Here is a 22,270-nt window from a genome sequence, read left to right on the forward strand (position 1 = left end):
AAGACTTACGAGGATGTTGTCAGGACTCGAGGGCCTGAGCTATTGGGAGAGCAGGCGAGGACTTTATTCCTTGGAGTGCAGGAGGATATGGAGTGATTTTATAAAGGTGTACAAAATCATGAGAGGAATAGATTTGGTAGACACACAGAGTCTCTTGCCCAGATGAGGGATACTGAGAACCAGAGGATTTAAAATGAGGGGGGCAAGATTCAATAGGAACCCAAAGGATAAAGTTTTCACACAGAGGGTGGTGTGTGTATGGAATGAGCTACCGGAAGAGGTAGTTGAGGTAGGTAATATCACAAAGTCTAAGAAACATTTGGACAGGTACATGGATAGGACAGTTTTAGTGGGAAACGCAGGCAGATGGGACTGGTGTTGATGGGACACGGAAGGGCCTGGTCCCGCTTTCTATGACTCTACTAATGACACAGAGGAGGCCACTTTGACCCTTCACATCCATGCTGACTTACAGAGCAATCCCATAACCCTAATAATTTTTCCCTGAAACTTATTCTCTCCCCATTCCCATCAACTCCCTTCTGATTCTGCCAGTCATCCACATAGTAAAGCCAATCCAATTAATCTACCAACCCACACGTCCTTGAGATGTGGGTGAAACTGGAACACTGGGAGGAGAGAGAACTCCACACAGACCACTGCTTATGAACCAAAATCATATTTCTCCTATTCCTACCATCAACCTGCCCCTGGCCATGAGTCTAGAAACTACTGCCAACATTTGTAGCTGAGCAAGTGTATTCGATTTGTGTCCTCGCCAATGTTTATCATTCTCTGCTTGGGTAGACTACAGCCCAATGGTATGAACACCGAATTCTCCAATTTTAAGTAACGCCGAACAACCCTCCCCCTCCGCTTTCTCCCCCACAACCCTTTACACTCCCCCCACCCTCCCCCACCCGTGCCCTAATTGGACGTGCATCTAGTTCTCCCCTCCCCCAACCCCGCACCTGCATTCCTTACCCTGGCTTCACAGATCGCAACTCTTTAGACTCCTTGTCTCACACCTTCTGTATTTCATCTCTGGCCTTTGTCTATCCTTCTGCCTATCAACCCCCCCCCCCCCCCCCCCCCCCTCCACCCTCTCACCTGTGTTCGTTGATTACCGACCATGTTTTGTCCTGCCCCACCTTTCTATCCCCATATCCCCCCCCCCCCCCCCCCCACAATCAGTCAAATACTACCTACCCACATTCTCCAGCAATGCTGACTGAGCAGCTAAGGTACTCCAGCACTTTTTTTTTTTTTTTTTTTATCATTCCAGCTCTGGAGCAGAAGAAGTTGTCATTGATCACAGTGGTCTAAGTGTGATCTTGCTGTGCACACATTTAAGTACCATTTTGCCAACATACAGAAATATAATTCAAAAGTACACCATTAGCTGTCAAATAATTTGAGATGTTTTGAGCTAATGAGCCGAGCTATATTTACCCTTTAATAATAATTCAATTAAATCTGTAAACGCTACAGATTTACTTATCACCTATTAGTGCGAACTCTTGTGTGATATTTATCTCCATAATATTTTTGCTTTTCAGTAATATTAAGATGGGTGACCACCTCATTCACCGCTGGACAATTCCGTTTAGTTACATCGGTTTAGTTTATTGTCACGTGTACCGAGGTACAGTGAAAAGTTTTTGTTGCGTGCTATCCAGTCAGCAGAAAGACAATACATGATTACAATCGAGCCATTTACAGTGTACAGAAACATGATAAGGGGATAACGTTTAGTGCAAGGTAAAGCTATCAAAGTCCGATCATGGATAATCTGAGGGTCACCAAGGAGGTAGATAGTTGTGGGGAAGGTGGAGAAGGAAAATAATAATGGGGCATTAAGGAAAGATAGCGGAGAAGGCTAAAGGAAAGATAGCTTTTCATTCAACTTGATTGGCTTGAACCATCTTGCGCTTGGTTCGGCTTCATGTTCCCATGACTGACTCACAACTTAAGCTCTTCCCCGGGACTTACCCAGAGCAGACATTATGGTACACTTTAGACGTTAGACTTTACTTTAAACTTTGGAGATAGAGCGCGGAATGAGGCCCTTTGGCCTACCAACTCAGCCCTGACCAGCGATCACGCCAAACACTAGCACTATCCTCCACACTAGAGACAATTTACAATTTTACTGGCTAATTAGCTTACAAACCTGAACATCCATGGAATGTGGGAGGAAACCGGAGCACCCAGAGAAAACCCGTGCAATAACATGGGGAGAACTTACAAACTCCGTAAAGACAGCAACCATAGTCAGGATCGAACCCGGGTCTCTGGCACAGTAAGGCAGCAACTCTACCGCTAGGCCACTGTGCAACCCCCACACACGATGGCATGTGAACATGTTGCATTGAATGTGTTTAGTTGCAGTTAATCAGCAGGTCATTACCTAAAGGTACAAAAGTTTAAAACGTCCATTGAGCCTGGACAGACCATTAATTCGAGGAGACATACGTTGTGACACTCAATCGGTCAGTCTCATGCTTTGTTTGTGTGACTTGGCTTGTTTTCTGCGTATGGGCTCTCTGGTCGAGGTTTTGTAAATGCATGACTTGATGTGATTTTCATTTGTTATTTAAAGGAAAGTGTGGACCTGGGCGAAATCATGTTCTCTCTCTGCTACCTGCCCACTGCTGGCCGTCTGACACTGACCGTCATCAAATGCAGGAATCTCAAAGCTATGGACATTACTGGATACTCCGGTGAGTTGCTTCCTACTAATTCTGTATCTATCAGCACACAGCCTGAAAGAAAAAGTTATAACCCAACTCGAATAAAAACAGAAAATAGTGAAAACATCGAACAGCCCCAATAACATAATCTGAAAAGAGGAAGAAAAAAGTTGGTGATGTTTCAGGTGAGAAAATGGAAAGAGAAGATAGAGACAAAATGCTGGAGTAACTCAGCGGGACAGGCGGCATCTCTGGAGAGAAGGAATGGGTGACGTTTCGGGTCGAGGCCCTTCTTTTGTCTCCTTGAATTAATTGTCACATCAAACTGAAGAAGGGTCTCGACCTGAAACGTCACCCATTCCTTCTCTCCAGAGATGCTGCCTGTCCCGCTGAGTTACTCCAGAATTTTGTGTCTAACTTCGATTTAAACCAGCATCTATACTTCTTCGTACACATGAAAATGGAAAGATCACGTGGTATTCTAAGATCTCTCCCCCCTTTTGAGGACTAGTTATAAATCTAAAAATGACAGGACCTTTCCTTTCCCTTTACACATATTGAGCGATTCAGTGATTATGTCTGTCATTCTCCTTGGATTATTCCAAACATTCACCACTTACTTTCAGTATTTCTCCGATTAATCGATCATGAACTGACTGACTCTTAAGATATTCATTTTACTTGCTAAATATTATCTTTATTATTACAAAACCATCCTTTGATCGGCGAACATATTAGAATATTATAACTGTAGACGACATGTATAATGGATTCTAATGCCGATGACTGACTACCCAAGTGATTGCTGGCCTTATTTTTCTAGGTGTTAGAGGTTGAGGCTTTTCCTTATACTTTATTCCCTTATGTATCTATACATTATAAATGGCTCGATTGTGATCATGTATTGTCTTTCCGCTGACTGAATAGCACGTGACAAAAGCTTTTCACTGTACCTCGGTACACGTGACAATAAACTAAACTAAACTAATCTACTTCTCAAAAAGCCTTGATGAATTGCTCTCCAAATGGTAGAAATTGTTGGGATGGCAATTAGCATTTGTAACTCTTCTGGAATGGAGGTCTACAACATGGGGAACAAAAGCCAAGTGGTCCAGTGTCAAGGCCATTCCTGCAACATCCGCTCAACAACTGGTTGCTATTGAGCTTTTTCCGCAGTTTAGTGGTGTCCCTTTGTCTTGCCTGCTGCTTTATTTATATACACAAGCCTGAGGCTTTAATTTCACAAAGGATACGGGTTGGAACAAATCAAGCTCAAGTCCTCTCACCAGGGGAAGGAAAGCCATGCATTTCCTCTGGGTAGATGCATCACATGTATCAAGCACATATTCAACACCTCCGCTATACGTACTTACAGTGTGTCATTGGTTGAATCCTGTCTCATGCGTTGGGGATGAAAGCTGATAATTTAGTTGGTGTGGGACATGTTGGAAAGCATCTGTGCAGGCGTTTGTCAGTTGTGGAAACCTGCCCTGCTGTAAATTCAGTCATTCAGAGTGAATCACTAATTGACGTCAGTCCCAGAACAACTTTCCTGCTGCTCTCTGTTCCTCTTCTCTATACCACGGTGTGGCATGATGTCGCAGCGGTAGAGTTGCTGCCTTACAGCACTTGCAGTGCCGGAGTTCCGGGTTCATTCCCGACTACGGGTGCTGTCTATATGGAGTTTGTATGTTCTGCCTATGATCTTTGGTTTTCCCCCACACTCCAAAGGCGCACAGGTGTGTAGGTTAATTGGCTGAGTATACATGTAAATTGTCCCTAGAGTGTGTAGGATAGTGTTAGTGTGCAGGGATCGCTGGTCGGTGTGGACTCGGTGGGCCGAAGGGCCCGTTTCTGCGCTGTATCTCCAAACTAAACTAAACCAAACCACATTTCAATCAGAATCTTTTGGACATTCCTCTCCCCAAATACATTGTTCCACATTGGCCCAGCTACATACAATACCCTTAAAGGGAATACAGGATGTACGAAGATGACGGTTTAAATATCTCATTATACAGCTTTGAATAGAGTAAGAAAGTTGAACCAATAGACAGTCCAAGTAAAAAAATGCACAAAGTACTGGAGTAATTCAGCAGGTCAGGCAGCAGAAGAGAACATGGCAGGGTGATGTTTGTAGGGAAGGGAAAAGGGGGATGCGATTGTTGGAGAAATGGGTCCACATCCAGAAACGAAAGTGGTGGGGGAGAGCCGGCTGGGGTGGGGGAGGAGGGGGATGGGGTGTTGGCTTAAAATTGGAAAAACCAATGTTCATCGCTACCCAGGCTGTATATAAGGCGCTGTTCCTCCAGGTTGTGTCCTCACTCTGGCAATGGAGAGGGCCCTGGGCAGAAAGGTCAGTATTGGAATGGGAAGTGGTGTCAAAATAGTTAGCAACTGGGACAAATTATCCTGGTTGACCGGGTCTGCCACCTTCAGATCTCACTAACCAAGTGTCAAGAATGTTGACACATATGTCCCAAAATGGAACAGTGAAATTCTTACATGCAGAATCTAACCCTGTCCTGCTGTTAGACCTTCACCATAAACATTAGACCTTTTTAAAGAACATTGTGGTGATCTCTACTGCTTTTCATTCAAAATGCATTTCTTTAGAATTATTTTTTTCCCTGATGTGGGTATGAACTATACCTATATTCTTTTACGTATTTGAACCAAAGGGCTTTTAACCCCCCACCCCCTCCCCATCCCATTCCTTCTACATCCCTTCCTCAGGCTTGACATTTCACAATTCTCTCCTTAATTCCTTGGAGGGGAGTCAGTCTACCCCATGACAGAAGGGGGAGAATTGTACAGTTTGATAGCCACAGGGGAAAATGATCTCCTGTGACGTTCTGTGCTGCATCTTGGTGGAACCAGTCTGTTGCTGAAGGTACTTCTCAGGTTGACCAGTGTGGCATGGAGGGGGTGAGTTGTATTGTGAAATATGCTCCGCAGTTTGAGGAGCATCCTCCCCTCCAGGACCACCTCCCGTGAATCCACCTCCGCCCCCAACACGGAGCCAGCCTTCCCGATGAGATCAAATTTGGTTAAAATAACAAATGACAGTGAAGTAATATCAAAAATTCCCCACAATCACTATGCTTTGACAGCTTTGTCTGGTGTCATTTCTATTGTTGTTATAAAACATTAAATTAACTTGCAGTTTTGTCTGGGGAAATTAACTTGACAGAATGGAGAGGGCACACATGAGTAATGACGACTCGGTCGGTGGGTTAGAGATAATGAACCGAGAATTGTTTATACTGTCATTAACAGTGTTTGTTAAAGAGCTATTAGCCCCAAAATATGTAGCTGCGTGATGAGAATTAAAATTACTTTTTGGTCTCATCAGACAAATAATAAAAATAGCCTACTTTCCCTTTTGTGCCTCAGAAATTAAGCTTGTGAAAATTGATCTTGGAGAGAAGCTTGGCTTCTATTCATGAAAGGAAGCAGTGGGTTGTGGTGGAAAGTTGTTTTGCAGACTGGATACATACTTTTTTTTAGTTTAGAAATACAATGTGGAAACAGTCCCTTCGGCCCACCGAGTCCGCACCGACCACCGATCCCAGCACACTATCACTATCCTACACACACTAGGGACAATTGACATTTATACCTAGCCAATTAACCTACAAACCTGTACATCTTTGGAGTGTGGGAGGAAACCGAAGATCTTGGAGAAAACCCACGCAGTTCACAGGGAGAACGTACAAACTCCGTACAGATAACCACCTGCAGACAGGATCGAACCCGGGTCTCTGGCGCTGTAAGGCAGTAGCTCTACTGCTACGCCACTGTGCCACCCAAGGGACCTCAGGGATCAGTGCTGGGCCCATTGCTGTATGTGGTTTATATGAATGATTTGGATGTCAACATAGAAGGCATGAATAGCAAGTTTGCAGACAGCACTAAAGGAGGTGGTATCGTAGGCAGTGAAGATGGTTATCGAAAATGACAGCATGATCTTGATCAGCTGGACAAGAGGGCTGAGGAATGGCTAATGGAGTTTAGTACAAATGAGGAGTTGTATTTTGGGAAGTCAAACCAGGGCAAGACCATCACAGTATATGTGAGGGTCCTGGGATATGTTGCAGAGCAGAGGGATCTAGGATTGAGGAGCAGAGATACATAGAGTTCTGAAAGTGGTGTCAAAGGTAGATTGGGTGGTAAAGAAAGCTGTTGGCACATTGACCTTCATCAGTCAGGATATTGAGCTTAGAATTTGGGACATTATGTTACAGTTAGGAAGGATGCCATTACGCTAGAAAGGGTGCCGAAAAAAGTTACCAGGATTTTTCCAGGACTCGAGGACCTGACCGAGAGTGAAACATCGGGCAGGCCAGGACTTTCTTCTTTTGGAGAGGCTGAGATGTGATCTTATAGAAGAGCATATATTCATGAGTGGAATATATAGAGTAAATGCACAAAGTATTTTACCAAGGGAGGGGGAATCAAGAATTAAAGGGCATGGGTTTAAAATGAGAGGAGAAAGATTTAGTAGAAACCTGAGGAGTAACATTGAAGTGGAGGGTATATGGAATGAGCAGCCAGGAGCTGTAGTTGAGGCAGGTACTATGACAGTATTTAAAATACACTGGGACACTTGGATAGGAACGGTTTAAAGGCATACTAGGCTAAGTGGGACCCGTTGGGTCCCGTGTTCACACGAGAGGGCTGGTCCCCCAATGCAATATTCCACCTCTCCACCAATTCCAATATTGGGGTCTTTCTGGAGCCCAAGTATGGGTGTTGTGGGCCGAATTGACTGGTTTCCAGAGAGGTAGTATGGACATTGTGGGCCAAATGGATTTGTGGGCTGGCAGCTTATTCACTCGGGCCTGGTGGGCTGGCAGCTCAATCATTCGGGCCTGGTGGGCTGGCAGCTCAGGCCTGGTGGGCTGGCAGCTCAGTCACTCAGGCCTGGTGGGCTGGCAGCTCAGTCACTCACAGCTGGTGGGCTGGTGGGCTGGCAGCTCAGTCACTCATGGATGGTGGGCTGGCAGCCAACTCACTCACAGCTGGTGGGCTGGTAGCCGACTCATTCACGGCTGGTGGGCTGGCAGTTGACTCACTCATTACTGGTGGGCTGGCATTTGACTCACTCGTGACTGGTGGGCTGGCAGTTGACTCACTCACGGCTGGTGGGCTGGCAGTTGACTCACTTACAGCTGGTGGGCTGGCAGTTGACTCGCTCATGGCTGGTGGGCTGGCAGTTGAGTCACTCACGGCTGGTGGGCTCACACACACACACCCTCCATCACACACACACACCATCTCACACACACAGACACACACACTCCATCTCACACACACACACTCCATCTCACACACGCACCATCTCTCAAACACACACTCACACCATCCATCACACACTCACACATAACATATATACGACAGTAAAACTCTTGAATCTACTCAAGCGGTCGAGCGCAGCCTCTCCCCTGAGCGGGACTTCTGGAATGAGTGCGACATTCAGTTCAAGCAGCACAGTGCAGACCAACCCTTCCATTGAGTTCAAGCAGCACAGTGCAGACCAACCCTTTAATTCAGTTCAAGCAGCACAGTGCAGACGCACAATTCAGTTCTCTCATGGCGTAGACTCACAGTTCTGGACTCAACTCTCACTCATGGTCTTCCGGGGTGACTGACTCATGTCCGGCCTCTGGCGCTTTATTCTCCTAGCACCCCCCCCCCCACCCCCGGAAGGGGCGTTACCTTCATCATGGTGACTGACAGGCGAGAAGACCAATCTGCTGATCTCACGATTTTTTAAACATTCATAACTTTTTTATTATTTCACCGATCGGAAAAAAACTTGGGGCGGTTGGCGGAGAGGAGGATGGTGAGTAAGATGGCGAAAAAATCTGCGTTTTTTAAAATGTATATTTACATCGTAGACGAGAGTGGTCAAGATTAGACTTTTAGTAGTAGTATAGATGGGTCAATCGCGGGCAACTAGCTTAGGTGGGGCATCTTATGATCAGCCATGATCATATTGAATGGCAGTTCTGGCTCGAAAGGCCACATGGCCTACTCCACCTATTTTTATATTTCCCCTATCACTTTAAACCCATGTCCTCGGTTTCTTGATTCCTCAACTCTGGGTAAAAGACTCTGCGTATTTACCCTATTTATTCCCCTCATGATCTTATTCACCTCGACAAGATCAACCCTCAGCTCCTGTGCCACAAGAAGATTACTCCTGTGTGATACATGCAATCAGCAGATACTCACAGGGTTTATCATTGAGGGCCATATCTATCCAATTGCTCTCCTGAGCAATGTTACAAGATTCACAGTGCAGAGTTTTGCTTCCAGGCAGCATGGGGAAATGGACGGCACAGTGGCAGAGTTGCTGCCTACAACGCCATAGACCTCGCTTCAATCCTGACTATGGGTGCTGTCTGTACAAAGTTTGTATGTTCGCTCTGTGATCTCGTGGGTTTTCTCTGGGTGCTCTGGTTTCCTCCAACGCTCCAAAGACGTACAGGTTTGTAGGTTAATTGGGTTTCGTAAAATTGTAATATTGGCCCTAGTGTGTAGGATAGTGTTTGTGTACAGGGTGATGGCTGGTTTGCGCGGACTTGGTTGTCCAAGGGCCTGTTTCCGTTCTGCATCTCTCAGGTCTATAGTCTAAAGAGTGTAGAGTTCATCACATGCTTTGCTTTAGATTTCTGGAAAATAATTGGATTAACCTGAAAACTAGGAGTCAACAAGTTGACTCTGCTAATTCCTCTTAACACAGGAATACAATGTCCCTGTTGCGAAAGAACAAATGTGTCTAATAATGAAACTGTGGTTCAGCCATGATCAGCCATGATCATATTGAATGGCGGTGCAGGCTCGAAGGGCCGAATGGCCTACTCCTGCACCTAATTTCTATGTTTCTATGTTTCTATGTTTCGCAATACCAAAATGGAAATAAAATTATTATCTATGTACTGAGTTGCAGGAAGAATCAACAATAGTGATTGGGTTCAATCAACAAATTTGATTGGGTTCTTTACAATCCATCTCCCTCCATCTATAATGCAGGCATCTTATATAAAATCTATGCTTTCTTTACTAGATCCATACGTTAAAGTTTCTTTGCTATGTGAAGGACGACGATTAAAAAAGAAGAAAACAACCATAAAGAAAAACACGCTAAATCCTACTTACAATGAGGCAATTATCTTCGACATACCTCCTGAGAACATGGACCAGGTCAGCTTGCTGATCTCAGTCATGGACTATGACCGGTGAGTATGTTTAGTTTTGTTTAGAGATACAACACGGAAACAGGCCCTTCTGCCTACAGAGTCCGCACCAACCAGAGACCCCTGCACATTAACACTATGCTACACACACACTAGGGACAATTTAAATTTATACCAAGAAAATTAACCTACAAATCTGTCCGTCTTTGGAGAGTGGGAGGAAACCAAAGATCTCGAAGAAAACCCGCGCAGCTCACAGGGAAACATAGAAACATTAAAAAATAGGTGCAGGAGTAGGCCATTCGGCCTTTTGAGCCAGCACTGCCATTCAATATGATCATGGGTGATCATCTAAAATCAGTGCCCCGTTCCTGCTTTTTCCCCATATCCCTTGATTCCTTTAGCCCTAGGAACTGAATCTAACTCACTTGAAAACATCCAGTGAATTGGCCTCCACTGCCTTCTGTGGCACAGAATTCCACAGATTCACAACTCTCTGGGTGAAGAAGTTTTTCCTCATCTCAGTCCTAAATGGCCTACCCCTTATTCTTAAACTGTGACTCCTGGTTCTGGACTCCCCCAACATCGGGAATATTTTTCCTGTCCAATCCTTTAAGAATTTTATATGTTTCTATACAATGCCCTCTCATCCTAAATTCCAGTGAATACAAGCCCAGTCGACCCATTCTTTTATCCTGGGAATTAACCTGGTGAACCTATGCTGCACTCCCTCAATAGCAATAATGTCCTTCCTCAAAGTAGAAGATCAAAATTGCACACAATACTCCAGGTGCGGTCTCACCAGGGCCCTGTACAACTGCAGTAGAACCGCCTTGCTCCTAAACTCAAATCCGCGCACAATGAAGGCCAACATGCCATTAGCTTTCTTCATTGCCTGCTGTACATGCATGCTTACCCTCAGTGACTGATGTACAAGCACACCCAGGTCTCGTTGCACCTCCCCTTCTCCTAATCTGACACCATTCAGATAATAATCTGCTTTCCTGTTCTTGCCACCAAAGTGGATAACCTCAAATTTATCCACATTATACTGCATCTGCCTTGCATCTGCCCACTCACCCAACCTAACCAAGTCACCCTGCAGCCCCATAGCATCCTCATCGCAGCTCACACTGCCACCCAGCTTTGTGTCATCCGCAAACTTGGAGATGTCACTTTAAATCCCTTGTCTCATTCGTTAATATGTATTGTAAATAACTGGGGTCCCAGCACCAAGCCTTGCGGCACCCCACTAGTCACTGCCTGCCATTCTGAAAAGGACCCGTTAATTCCTACTCTTTGCTTCCTGTCTGCCAACCAGTTCTCTATCCATGTCAATACCCTACCCCCAAAACCATGTGCACTAATTTTACACACTAATCTCATGTGTGGGACCTTGTCAAAGGCTTTTTGAAAGTCCAGACACACCACATCCAGTGGCTCTCCCTTATCCATTCTACTTGTTACATCCTCAAACTCCAAACAGACAGCTCTTGTGGTCAGTATCGAACTCGGGTCTCTGTCACTGTAAGGCAGCAACTCTACCACTGTGCCATCATGCTGCCTTCAAATAATGGAGTAATGGAGCCTCCCCAGTGCTCGCTGATTCCACTGCAAAGCAATTCTGAGGTGATATCAAACTGAAAATCACTTACGTAAACTCTTATTCTGTCATGTTTGGCACGAGAGGGGTACTCTGGAGGAGAAGGACGAATCTTAGTTTGAATTATTATTTTACAGTGAAAGTAAGAATCACCACATGGGCAGTTGCATTACATTTATAACTTGCTAACTGTGCAATCAGCTCATCTCTTTTGTTGAAAACGCACCATGCATTCAAATAATTAAATAATAAATGTAGAGTTTTAAGATTATCACCTCTGGGTCATTCCCCTTTCCATGCCCAAAATAGCACAGGGCCAAAAAGAGTAAAAACTTAAAGAACCAGATGAAAGAATATGTGGTGGTAAAGGATTCAATCCTTAGGGCACTGGAACTGGCTGGATGGATGTTGTCAAGTCAAGTCAAGTTTATTCGTCACATATGCATACGAGATGTGCAGTGAAATGAAATGAAAAGTGGCAATGCTTGCGGATTGTGCAAAAAACTACAAAACAGAATGGAACAGAATCAGTAATTACATATTTGTGGGAAAAAAAAGAAAAAACAGCAATTTTAAAAAGACACCACACAACAGTAAATTGGTTCAGTAAAGTTAGTCCCTGGTGAGATAGAAGTTTACAGTCCCATTGGCCACTGGGAAGAAACTCCTCATCCTCTCTGTTTTCACAGCATGGCAACGGAGGCGTTTGCCTGACCGTAGCAACTGGAACAGTCTGTTGCTGGGGTGGAAGGAGTCCCCTATAATGTTGCTGGCTCTGGATCTGCACCTTCTGATATATAGTTCCTGCAGGGGGGGCGAGTGTAGTTCCCATAGTGCATTCGGCCGAACGCACTACTCTCTGCAGAACCTGGGCAGAGCAGTTCCAAACCAAATTGTGATGTTTCCGGACAAGATGCTTTCCACTGCCGCTGAGTAGAAGCACTGGAGGCTCCTCAGAGACACCCTGAATTTCCTCAATTGCCTGAGGTGGTAAATGTTATCAGGATTAAAACGTCTGGGAATTACAGAACCAGGGCCACAGATTAAACTACAACGAGGGAGCACATGTTGATATACCATGTATAATTAGACCCATGCTGTTTGCACCAGACCCAGGCTGAATGCCCTTGTTTGACCATCTATTGTCTGTAACTGTTATTGTAACTACAACCTGCCAGAACTTCAAAAGTATTGAAGATCATCCTTTGGAAACATGACAGATGGTCATCGCATTAGTAATGCTGACAGAATGTTACCAACCAAATAAGGATAGTGGAAAATAGTAAAAATAAAACTATATGTTATAGCTAAATTCACAAAACATTCAAGAAAAGATCGAAAAGTTCATTGTTCAAAGAGCAATAAACATATTTGAAATAAATGTTATTATTGGGATGTGTTTGCTGGAGGCCAGAGGCTGAGAACTATGTAAATATTACAAAGAAGTTGAATTTGAGTGAACCATTGTTCTTCCTATGTTATAACATTGGGAGACTGATTTCACATTGGGAAGCAAATGGAACATAATGCGCCAGATATGGCAAGCATTGCCTTTCAGCCGTGAGTTATCTCTGTTCTATTCTTGCTATTGGGGATTATGGAAAATGTGTCCAGGGATATTTGTTAATGTGCGTTGTTTTCTCTTCACTTTGGTCAGCGTTGGACATAATGAGATAATTGGAGTTTGTCGTGTGGGCATCAACGCTGAAGGCCTGGGGAGGGACCACTGGAATGAGATGTTGGCTTACCCACGCAAACCAATTGCCCATTGGCACCCACTGGTGGAGGTAAATGAACATTAGGCTTCTTTGTAGTTCATGTATAATACATGAACGCCAATGATAGTTTGTGCTTCTGCAGTACTGTCACTATCCCTTAATGCAGCCTTACTGTTAAATCCAAACTAATTGTAAATATTTATATGTTTATTGGTGATCCTAATGGTGGAATGCTAGTGAATTCTATTGACCTTTAATAAGCACACCAGGCAAAAGGACTGATTCTGTGTAAGTTCCAAATCAGTGTAAGTCTGTTGGGTTTAATCCTCACATTCACCATCGAGACAGGAAGCTGGCTGTTAAAAATGTTCCATTTTATAGCTGTTTGCTCGATCTCTGCCAGTAACCTACTGCAGTGTTGAAGGTAATGATTATTATTCTGTTTGTTCAGCTGTAATTCTTTCATATCTATTTCCATATCTTGAGGCTTCATATATGACCTGCCATCACTACCGAACAGGGGACATGATCCACTTCTCACCCTCTTTTAGTTTGCACATTCGCACCACATCATAAAAGCCCTTCTCTCGATTTTACTTGATATGTACTTGAGGTGTACTTTCACCTGGCACATGTAGCCTGTTGTACAAGGTGACCCATTTCCTACTAAGTTGAGATTCTTCTCCGCTACCAATTCTCTTTATTCTTCTGAACTCAAAATTGTCAAGCTCCTCATCATCTGATTGATTCTTTTCAGTTGTGAAAAGCATGTACAGCACCTGTTACATTCTGCATCATCTTGTCTTCTTTCCTGACTATTTTAAACCATCATATTTTAGAATAATTAGGTCATTATCTATGTACAGGAAGGAACTGCAGATGCTGGTTTAAACCAAAGATAGACACAAAATACTGAAGTAACAGTGGGACAGGCAGCATCTCTGGAGAGATGGAATGGGTGAAGATGCGAATCATGACCCTTCTTCAGATTGAGACTCAGAGGAAAGGGAGTTTAGAAATATGGAAGGGTAAGGTGTGAAAATGACAGATCAAAGCGGGTGATAAGGACATTTAGAATTGTTCATTGTTAGCTGAGGCGATAGTGACAAAGCAGCATACAATCAGTAATATTTAATCAAGAGGAGAGTTGGAGAACTAGTATGGGGGAGTGACAGAGAGAGAGGGAAAGCAAATGGATAACGAGTGGATACAAACAGTAAAACTAATGAGGACAACAGTGAAGGTACAATACAATACAATACAATTTATTGTCATTTGAGCCTCAGTGAGACTCAAACGAAATTCTGTTTCCACAGCCATACAAACAAAGACAATTCCTAGACATACACACAATTTAATTCACACAAACATCCATCACAGTGAACCCACTGTGATGGAAGGCAAAGTCTTTTCTCTCCCCTGTTCTCCATGTCTCTCCCGATATCCAAGCCCCAGGCGGGCGATGATAAGTCCCACGGCCATTTTAGGCCGTGCCGGGCGATTTACAGCCCCGCTCCCAGTCTAAATGTCACAAAGTTGGAGCCCCCGGCGGGCGCTGGAATGTCCCACGGCCATGAAGCCGCGCCGGGCGATGTACGTCCCCGCTCCGGGTCGTTCCAACCCCGCGACACGGGCTGGAGAAATCGCGTTGCGGGAGCTCCGGGAAGCGGTCTCTCTCTCCCCCCGGACCCGCGAGCTCCCGATGTCCCAGCCCACCGGACCTGCGGCTGCGTTGCTGGAGCCTCTGAGCCCCAGGAGTCGAGTCGCAGCAGCGAGTCACCACCGCTCCCCACGCTCCGAGGCCGGCCAGCCCCACGATGGTGAGTAGTCCGCAGCTCCGCAGCTCCGCAGTCTCCCGAGCCCCCGGGTCGTTCAGGTTGGAGGCCGCTCCACGGTGCTAGGCCCCAACGACAACGGAGACCCGACAGGGAAAAGGTCGGGTCTCCCGGACAGGGAAGAGATTTTAAACGGTTTCCCCCTCCCCCCCCCCCCCCCCCCACATATACACATTTAAAACTAATATTTTAAAAAACACCAACACTACATTTAACTAGACAAAAAATAAAAAAAGACAGACAGGCTGTAGGGGCCGCTGCAACGGATGAGTCACGCCGCCAACAGTAAGGTAGTAAGATGAGTAGGTTGGGGAGGGGCGGGATAGAGGAAATGCAGGGGTTACTTGAACTTAGAGAAATCAATATTCATACTGCTGTGTTGTAGGCTGCCCAAGAAATATGAAGTGCTGTTCCTCCAATTGGCGTGGGGCCAACTCTGACAATGGAGGAAGGAATTATCTATATTCCTCAGTAAAGTTGGTTGTAGCAAATGTGAATTGTGAAAGACAATGCGACTCATTCTGCTGTAAAACACCACCTCATTTTTATAGAAAGAAATGGCTGGGTATGATTAGATATTCCATCTTAAGACAAATTCACACATGACATTGGTTGGGAGTGCCGAGTATCACTTTTTGTGGACCTTGCAAAATTACATTGGATTCATTAGATTCTACTCCCAGAAGGAAAATATAAATCTGATTCAGCATCGGAAGAACACATCAAATACTGCAATATAACATATTTCTGGGTTAAGTCTTCACTTAATTCCTTTCCAATGGATTCCTATATTTGATTACTTAAGAGACTCAAATGGGAATAATCTAGGACAGAAACAGGAGAAACTTTTCCCATTCAAAATTGATTGTGAGATTATGGAATCCACTACTCAAGTTCATCATGAGAGAAGAGATCGTGTCAGCATTTAAGAATTGTTGTGGCAGGTTAAAGGAGATCAAAGAAAAGGGTGAGCCTATTCAAACTAATTTGATGGTAAATAATAACAGGATGTGGAACAGATGGGGGTGGGGCGAGGATGTGGAGGGGGGAAATCCTGGACACCGGATTCTGGATTCTGCATAATTCCCATGGAGCCTTCAGGCATTAATTGCAAAATTGGAAGTTAACTGTATTATTTTGATATACATTTGTGTTTCATTAGCAAAAGTAATCTTCTAAATGAATTAGAGTATTAATGCCTAATCGCTATTTGCAAAATATGAAATAATGAATCCATTTTATTTCTGTTAATCTGGCCATAATTAATACAAATACAATGGTACTTTATTTAAAAATAGACATTAATTCCTTCAACACTGTGAAAAATGTTCACGAGTAAAATAATACTCGTGATGAAAAAAATGGTTACTTTTTACTCGTACGAGCCGCTACGTAGACATCCACGAACTCCTACGGACCCGCAACAGTCATACTCCGAGTTCAAATCAGGGGAAAACTCGGGAGAACTCTTGAATTACCTCGTACAGTGGGACAGGCCCTTAAGTCGGATATTCAAGAGCCAAGAGTCAAGTGTGTTATACGACTCTTGACTCTTGAATATCCGACTTAAGCAAGGGTCCACAGGACATTACCCGTATGTAAGTTGGGAAGCGTCTGTATATACAGTTTGCTTTTGGATGGTGCAAATCCTGCTTCTATAAAGCCAATCTGAAATCAAATGTGATAAGACATCAATTCAAGGTAACCGGACTTTTACCTGAATGAAGACATGTGACCTTGAGCCTTTTGGGACTGTTGTCTTTCTCTCAATGTTGTTTGGGCTCAAGTGTGACCTTGCCATCTTTAAGGAAACCCTGTGCCTGGCCTGCTAGCTATTGATTGTTGGGAGGCCACATGTCACACACACACACGCACACGTGCGCACATACACACACGCATACATATAAACACACACATATACACCTGCACGCACTCATACATGTGCACACAGATGCATGTGTACCTGTGCATGTACACAAACAGAGATGTGAATACACACACACACACACACACACACACACACACACACACACACACACGCACTGATGTACGTGTGTGCTTGATGCTTGGATTGAAGAGTGCTCTCCACTCTGGTACTTCGGGTGCTGGATAATCTGACCGATTCTTCTTTGGTTGCTACAGAATAAACACGTGCTTTGCATCGAAGTAAACATACTAGACAAATTACTCTGAATAACCCATCTGTGGAATGCCGAGTTTATTCACAAACATCATACTACAACAAACACCTGATCAGAAAAATCATTGATGGAGCACAACTCCTGGATTCACAACATCTGACCTTTCACTTCCAGCTCCCTGTAGCAGGTCGAGCTTTGGAATTGACTCTCTTCTGAGAACTCCCCAACCCACCACCTGAGGGTTTCCTTGATGCTGCTGCTAAACGGGGAGGAGGACAATTGGTGGTACTTGTAACGAGTTGATTACGAAGGGAAGACCAAGATCCTAATGCTAATCACGTTTGTTGACTCCCCACAGAAGATGGTGAAGGGAGGATTTAAACTGCAAGGTGGCTATTTCACATCCACCACCAGGAACCTAAATATTGTTAGTATTGATACTTTCTTAATCCATCCTTTGAACCTTATGAAAGAAGAGGTGGTACCCCCCAAATTGACTAAATCTGTATAATCCAGTAGTTTGTAAGCCGGTGCTCTGTGCATTGATATGAGGGCTATTTGGAGAGGGGTTCCTTCATAGAGAGGAATGTGACCACATCCAAATGCTCATTCAAACTGTTTAGCCATGGAAAATTGTGTTTGTTCTTCAGGAGCGATGAGAATAAGATAAATGAATTGCCACCTTCTGCCTGTTGCCACCCTTCCTTCCCATGTTTCTCCCATTCCTTCTGTTTACCCACCCGAGAGTCCTCTGCTTCCCTTCTTGTATGAAGTTACATTGGGCGGCACATTTGCACTGTTCTCTGACATTGGTTCCACCTCACATTCTCCTGAATGAATGCAGTAAATATTGTAGCAGCCTTTGCTGTGTGGATTGTTAGCGAGGTGCCGTGAGGCATTCCTTAATGGGGCGGGGGAATGGTAATGAGCGCAGGAATTGAGCAAGTGTATATCATGAGGCTTTTACTACTTCCCTTTGTCTTAGGCTGTGGGTGAAGGCACACTCTCAGGGGAAGGAAGCGGTTGTGAAGGGTATAGTGGGCCCTCCTGCCCATTGATGGTAAGTTGGAGGTGGTGATCAATACTGTCAAGGCAAGACGGGTGGAGTTAAGAAATATGGTGACGACAGTGACAGCCTTTGTGCATCAAGAGAATCCAGAGTGTTTTATTGTCATAAGTCCCAGATAGAACAATGACATTCTTACTGGCAGCAGCACAGCAGAATATGTAAACATAGTACACTGTAAACAATATAATAAACGAGAGAATAAAAAAGTTCAGTATTTGTATATGTACACATAGTCACATATATATATAGATCATATACACATCATATATATATATGTATATATATACACACTCACACACAAAAAACAATAAAAGTGCAATAATAACAACAATAGTCTATGTAGTTCAGAGCTGATTTGAGGTTGTCGTGTTTAATAGCCGAATGGCTGCAGGGAAGAAGCTGCTCCTGAACCTGGACATTACAGTTACCATGGCTACCATGGTAAAATTGTCCATGGTAGTGTTAACCTGCGGGGCTCTGTGGAGGTGGCATCAGCTGCCAAACTGTCTCCTTCAACTCTGCTGGTCCCTTTCCTTCCCTGACCTCTCCTCTGTTCCAGAGAGCTCTTGCACTCACCTGAAACACTTAGGGAGACTCCCTTCTTTACATCTTATCCTTTTGACACTTGATTCCAAGTTTTTAACGTTTTCTTTGCTCCTTTAAGCTTTTTGGTTACTCAAGTGCTGCGGCAGCTTCAGATTCTGCTGGGCAGTGTGGAGAATGCAGGGAATTGCCCCTTGTTTCACGAACAAATACACCCTCACAACAGTCAGCTGAGGCAGGTCTAGAATGGCCCCAGGGAGTGGAAGTCCCAGGCCCAAATAATTCTGACAGGAATCCCAGTGAAATAGAAACTCCCGCCTTAATTGAATGACAATGACCACTGGAAGGAAATTTGGGGATTATGTCCCTGGGATAACATCAGGAGATAAATATATGTTTATCTAATTTGTAGTTTTGGTCTCTTTAAGAGTTTCTAGAGGGCTGGGGGTGTGCGGGTGACAGTGATCTGTGTTCTGCATTATTTGAGGTGCAGCAGTGGGAACATTTATCCCTTGTCTCATTGCCACAAGCATTCTGATGCTGACCCTTCACTCACGAACGGTGAGAGTTCAGAGGACATGGGCTCTCGCTGTCTACCTGACTGTGGTGTTTAGTGCCAGAGCGTTGAGTTTCAATTTATGATGAATAAATACCACATAATGAAGACAGAAATGTTCTTGTTATTTGTTCATTATTGTCATGAAAATGTCTCATTTTGAATGACACCATTGTTTGTATTCAAATTGCTTGTCCATCAATGATTTGTAAAATATTGTGATCATTCCTCAAATTATGATTAATCCTTATTTATCCAGAGGCGACGCAGTTTGGAACATTAAATTCCTGAGACATGTTTCTGATTCCATACATTTCCCTTTAGTTTAGTTTAGAGATACAGCGCGGAAACAGTCCCTTCGACCCACCGAATCCGTACCGACCAGCGATCCCTGCACATTAACATTATCCTACACACACTAGGGACAATTTACATTTATACCAAGCCAATTAACCTACAAACCTGTACGTCTTTGGAGTGTGGGAGGAAACCGAAGATCTCGGAGAAAACCTACGCGGTCATGGAGAGAATGTACGAACTTCGTACAGACAGCACCCATAGTCAGGATCGAACCCAGGTCAGCTGGCACTGTAAGGCAGCAACTCTACCGCTGCGCCTCCATAACAAAACCCAATTCCCCTTCCATCACACCTCCATTACACTCCCTCAGGCATTTCATTGCTGAAGTCTCACACATATCATCAACTCCACCACAGAATGAGCTACTCCACGCACATCCTTCCAGTGTCACACCCGTATTCTGCAGAATTAACTTTGACCTGGAGACTGCTGCCTTCGCCTTTAGTCTTCCTGATTTCCCATCACATCTTTAGCAAGCACTAGGCCACCAGCCCTCCAATAAAATACATGTCCTTAACTTTAAGTCTCTATTGGCTACTCATCTCTAACCCATGACTGACTTGCAGTTCCACATCCCACCTCCCAGTCTCACTGCATCTAATTGCTGCCTCTTATGCACTTACCTAAGTTTGCTTCACCATCACATAAACCAGGCCTTCCTGTCTCATTGCTTCCTTGAAATGTTCATTTTCCTTTGAAATCAATATGTCTTTACTAACTTCTGTTAATCTCAGTCCTGTTTCAACATCCATTTTCCATTCATCTTTTAGATCTTGAATTGAGATAATTTTCCCTGTTAAATTCCTTATATAAATGCCGTTTGTTGTTCCGCTCGAGTGTAAACTGAGGATTTTCTATCTTTTCTTTTCAGTGGCAAGGCCGTACTGCAAGCTTCGACAGCCAAAGCTCTTGTCCATCTCCTAAACCTCCGTCGACACCGTGAATTCCAGGGCAGGGAGATTCTGTGGATCCTTTGGTGTTCTGAACATAATGTAATGTTAGTAGTTCAGTCTCTTTCCTCACAGGGAAACTGCATTGTACTCAGCAAAATGACACTAGTTTCATGGAAATAAATTGCCCCTACTTGGATAGCAGGCAATTCCAAAATTTGGGGGGCTTTCAGAAGTTGTGTATGAAGGACACAAGATTATTACAGTGGTGTAAATAAGGCAGAGGCTCAAGGGACACTGTGTTCTAAGCCAGACAGATAAATTTGAACCAAATGGTTGCAAATGGAAATTAAGCTCATCTCTATCAGCAACCGAAACTAATTCACAAATAAGAGTTAACTGCTGGCCTGATGATGCTGGCCTGTGTCAAAACTTGCATTCATGTTTTTTTTCTTGTTCTGCATCCATTACAGTCTCTCAGTTCTAAAAGAGACCAAGCTAAAGGCTTATCACGAGATCAAAACTCAAAAATAGTTCAGCAACCTCAGGCTATCAAAATATTGGTCATGCCACTTAAGTTTTATTGTTTTTACTTTCTGGAAAAAAAATCTGGATTTAAGAAGTAATCACTGCACCTTAAGCAAAGACATGCTTGAAAGATGATCTCCATGCAAAATCAAAGAAAGCAGAAAATACTCACTTTACTGGTATTGATGAAGAATTGGCCACCATTGAATAAGACATGTCTGGTCATGGCCTGAAATTTGACACCGGGCAATTGAAGGATTTGTATGGTCCTCTTCATCTTTGCCTCCCCCTGTCTCTAAATAAGGTGGAAAGCCCTGCTGTGCATCATTCAATGGCATGAGACTGGTCAATAAGGAGGAATGTGTAGGATGGAACTGCAGATACTGGTTTAAACTGAAGATAGACACACAAAGCTGGAGTAACTCAGCAGGACAGGCAGCATCTCTGGAAAGAAGGAATGGGTGACATTTCAAGTCGAGACCTTTCTTCAGACTGAAACGTCACCCATTCCTTCTCTCCAGAGATGTTGCCTGCCCTACGGAGTTACTCCAGCATTTTGTGTCTGTCTTCAATGAGGAGGAATGCCTGGTAGCATTGACCGAGATCATGCCTTGAAACAGCTGAGTTTTAAGTCTTGCGGATAACCTGCCACCGGAAAACAGTATCAATGGGAAGTGTAAAGAGCAGGAGGAGGGGTATTGATTTTGCATTTGTGTGCACTATTACGGTCTGATCAACCTAGCTGTATTAAAAGTATTTTCCTTGTACTAATTAAGTACAACCAGCATTTGTAAAACCAGCTTAAACATGGTGAAGCTTCTTATATTTGCCCGAGAATTCATTGGTGTAAATTGGATCCTATTACATGCAGTGAGATGCAGTAAATTAGAATAGAAACCTAATCCTAAAATGGGCACTTTATACAAATTATTGGCAACCATGAATGAAGGCTTCTTGCGTATGGTGTACACAGCCTAAAGTTGTAGGTCAACTTGTTCTATTTGATCTAATTGTTGTGCACGTTGGGTTGATTGCATTAGTCGAAACAGGGTGGACCAGGTGAAGGTTGCAATCTCCCAGCCCATGAATGAAGTGTATTGTGATGTTTAATTGGGTTTTAATCTTTGGT

General features: G+C 44.0%; 1 protein-coding gene across 2 annotated transcripts; it reads left to right on the forward strand.

The window, feature by feature from the left end:
- Window positions 1–2,608: 2,608 nt before the first annotated feature.
- Window positions 2,609–20,830, forward strand: LOC116986726 (synaptotagmin-10-like). Of its 2 annotated transcripts, XM_033042329.1 has the most exons (5): window positions 2,609–2,723; window positions 9,769–9,940; window positions 13,159–13,288; window positions 18,181–18,255; window positions 20,595–20,830. In XM_033042329.1, the coding sequence occupies exons 1-5, from the start codon at window positions 2,627–2,629 to the stop codon at window positions 20,664–20,666; spliced, it is 546 nt and encodes a 181-aa protein (XP_032898220.1). In that variant the 5' UTR covers window positions 2,609–2,626; the 3' UTR covers window positions 20,667–20,830. The 2 variants fall into 2 exon arrangements, with proteins under 2 accessions (XP_032898220.1, XP_032898221.1); XM_033042330.1 differs by lacking the exon at window positions 18,181–18,255.
- The last annotated feature ends 1,440 nt before the right edge of the window (window positions 20,831–22,270 follow it).

This window comes from Amblyraja radiata, chromosome 24, assembly GCF_010909765.2.
Source record: "Amblyraja radiata isolate CabotCenter1 chromosome 24, sAmbRad1.1.pri, whole genome shotgun sequence".
Classification (NCBI taxonomy): Eukaryota; Metazoa; Chordata; class Chondrichthyes; order Rajiformes; family Rajidae; genus Amblyraja; species Amblyraja radiata.

Coding starts and splice junctions, on each gene's coding strand:
- LOC116986726 (XM_033042329.1), top strand. CDS start 2,627: ATGTTCTCTCTCTGCTACCTGCCCACTGCTGGCCGTCTGACACTGACC. Junction 9,941..13,158: donor TCAGTCATGGACTATGACCG/GTGAGTATGTTT, acceptor CACTTTGGTCAG/CGTTGGACATAATGAGATAA. Junction 13,289..18,180: donor ATTGGCACCCACTGGTGGAG/GTAAATGAACAT, acceptor CCTTTGTCTTAG/GCTGTGGGTGAAGGCACACT.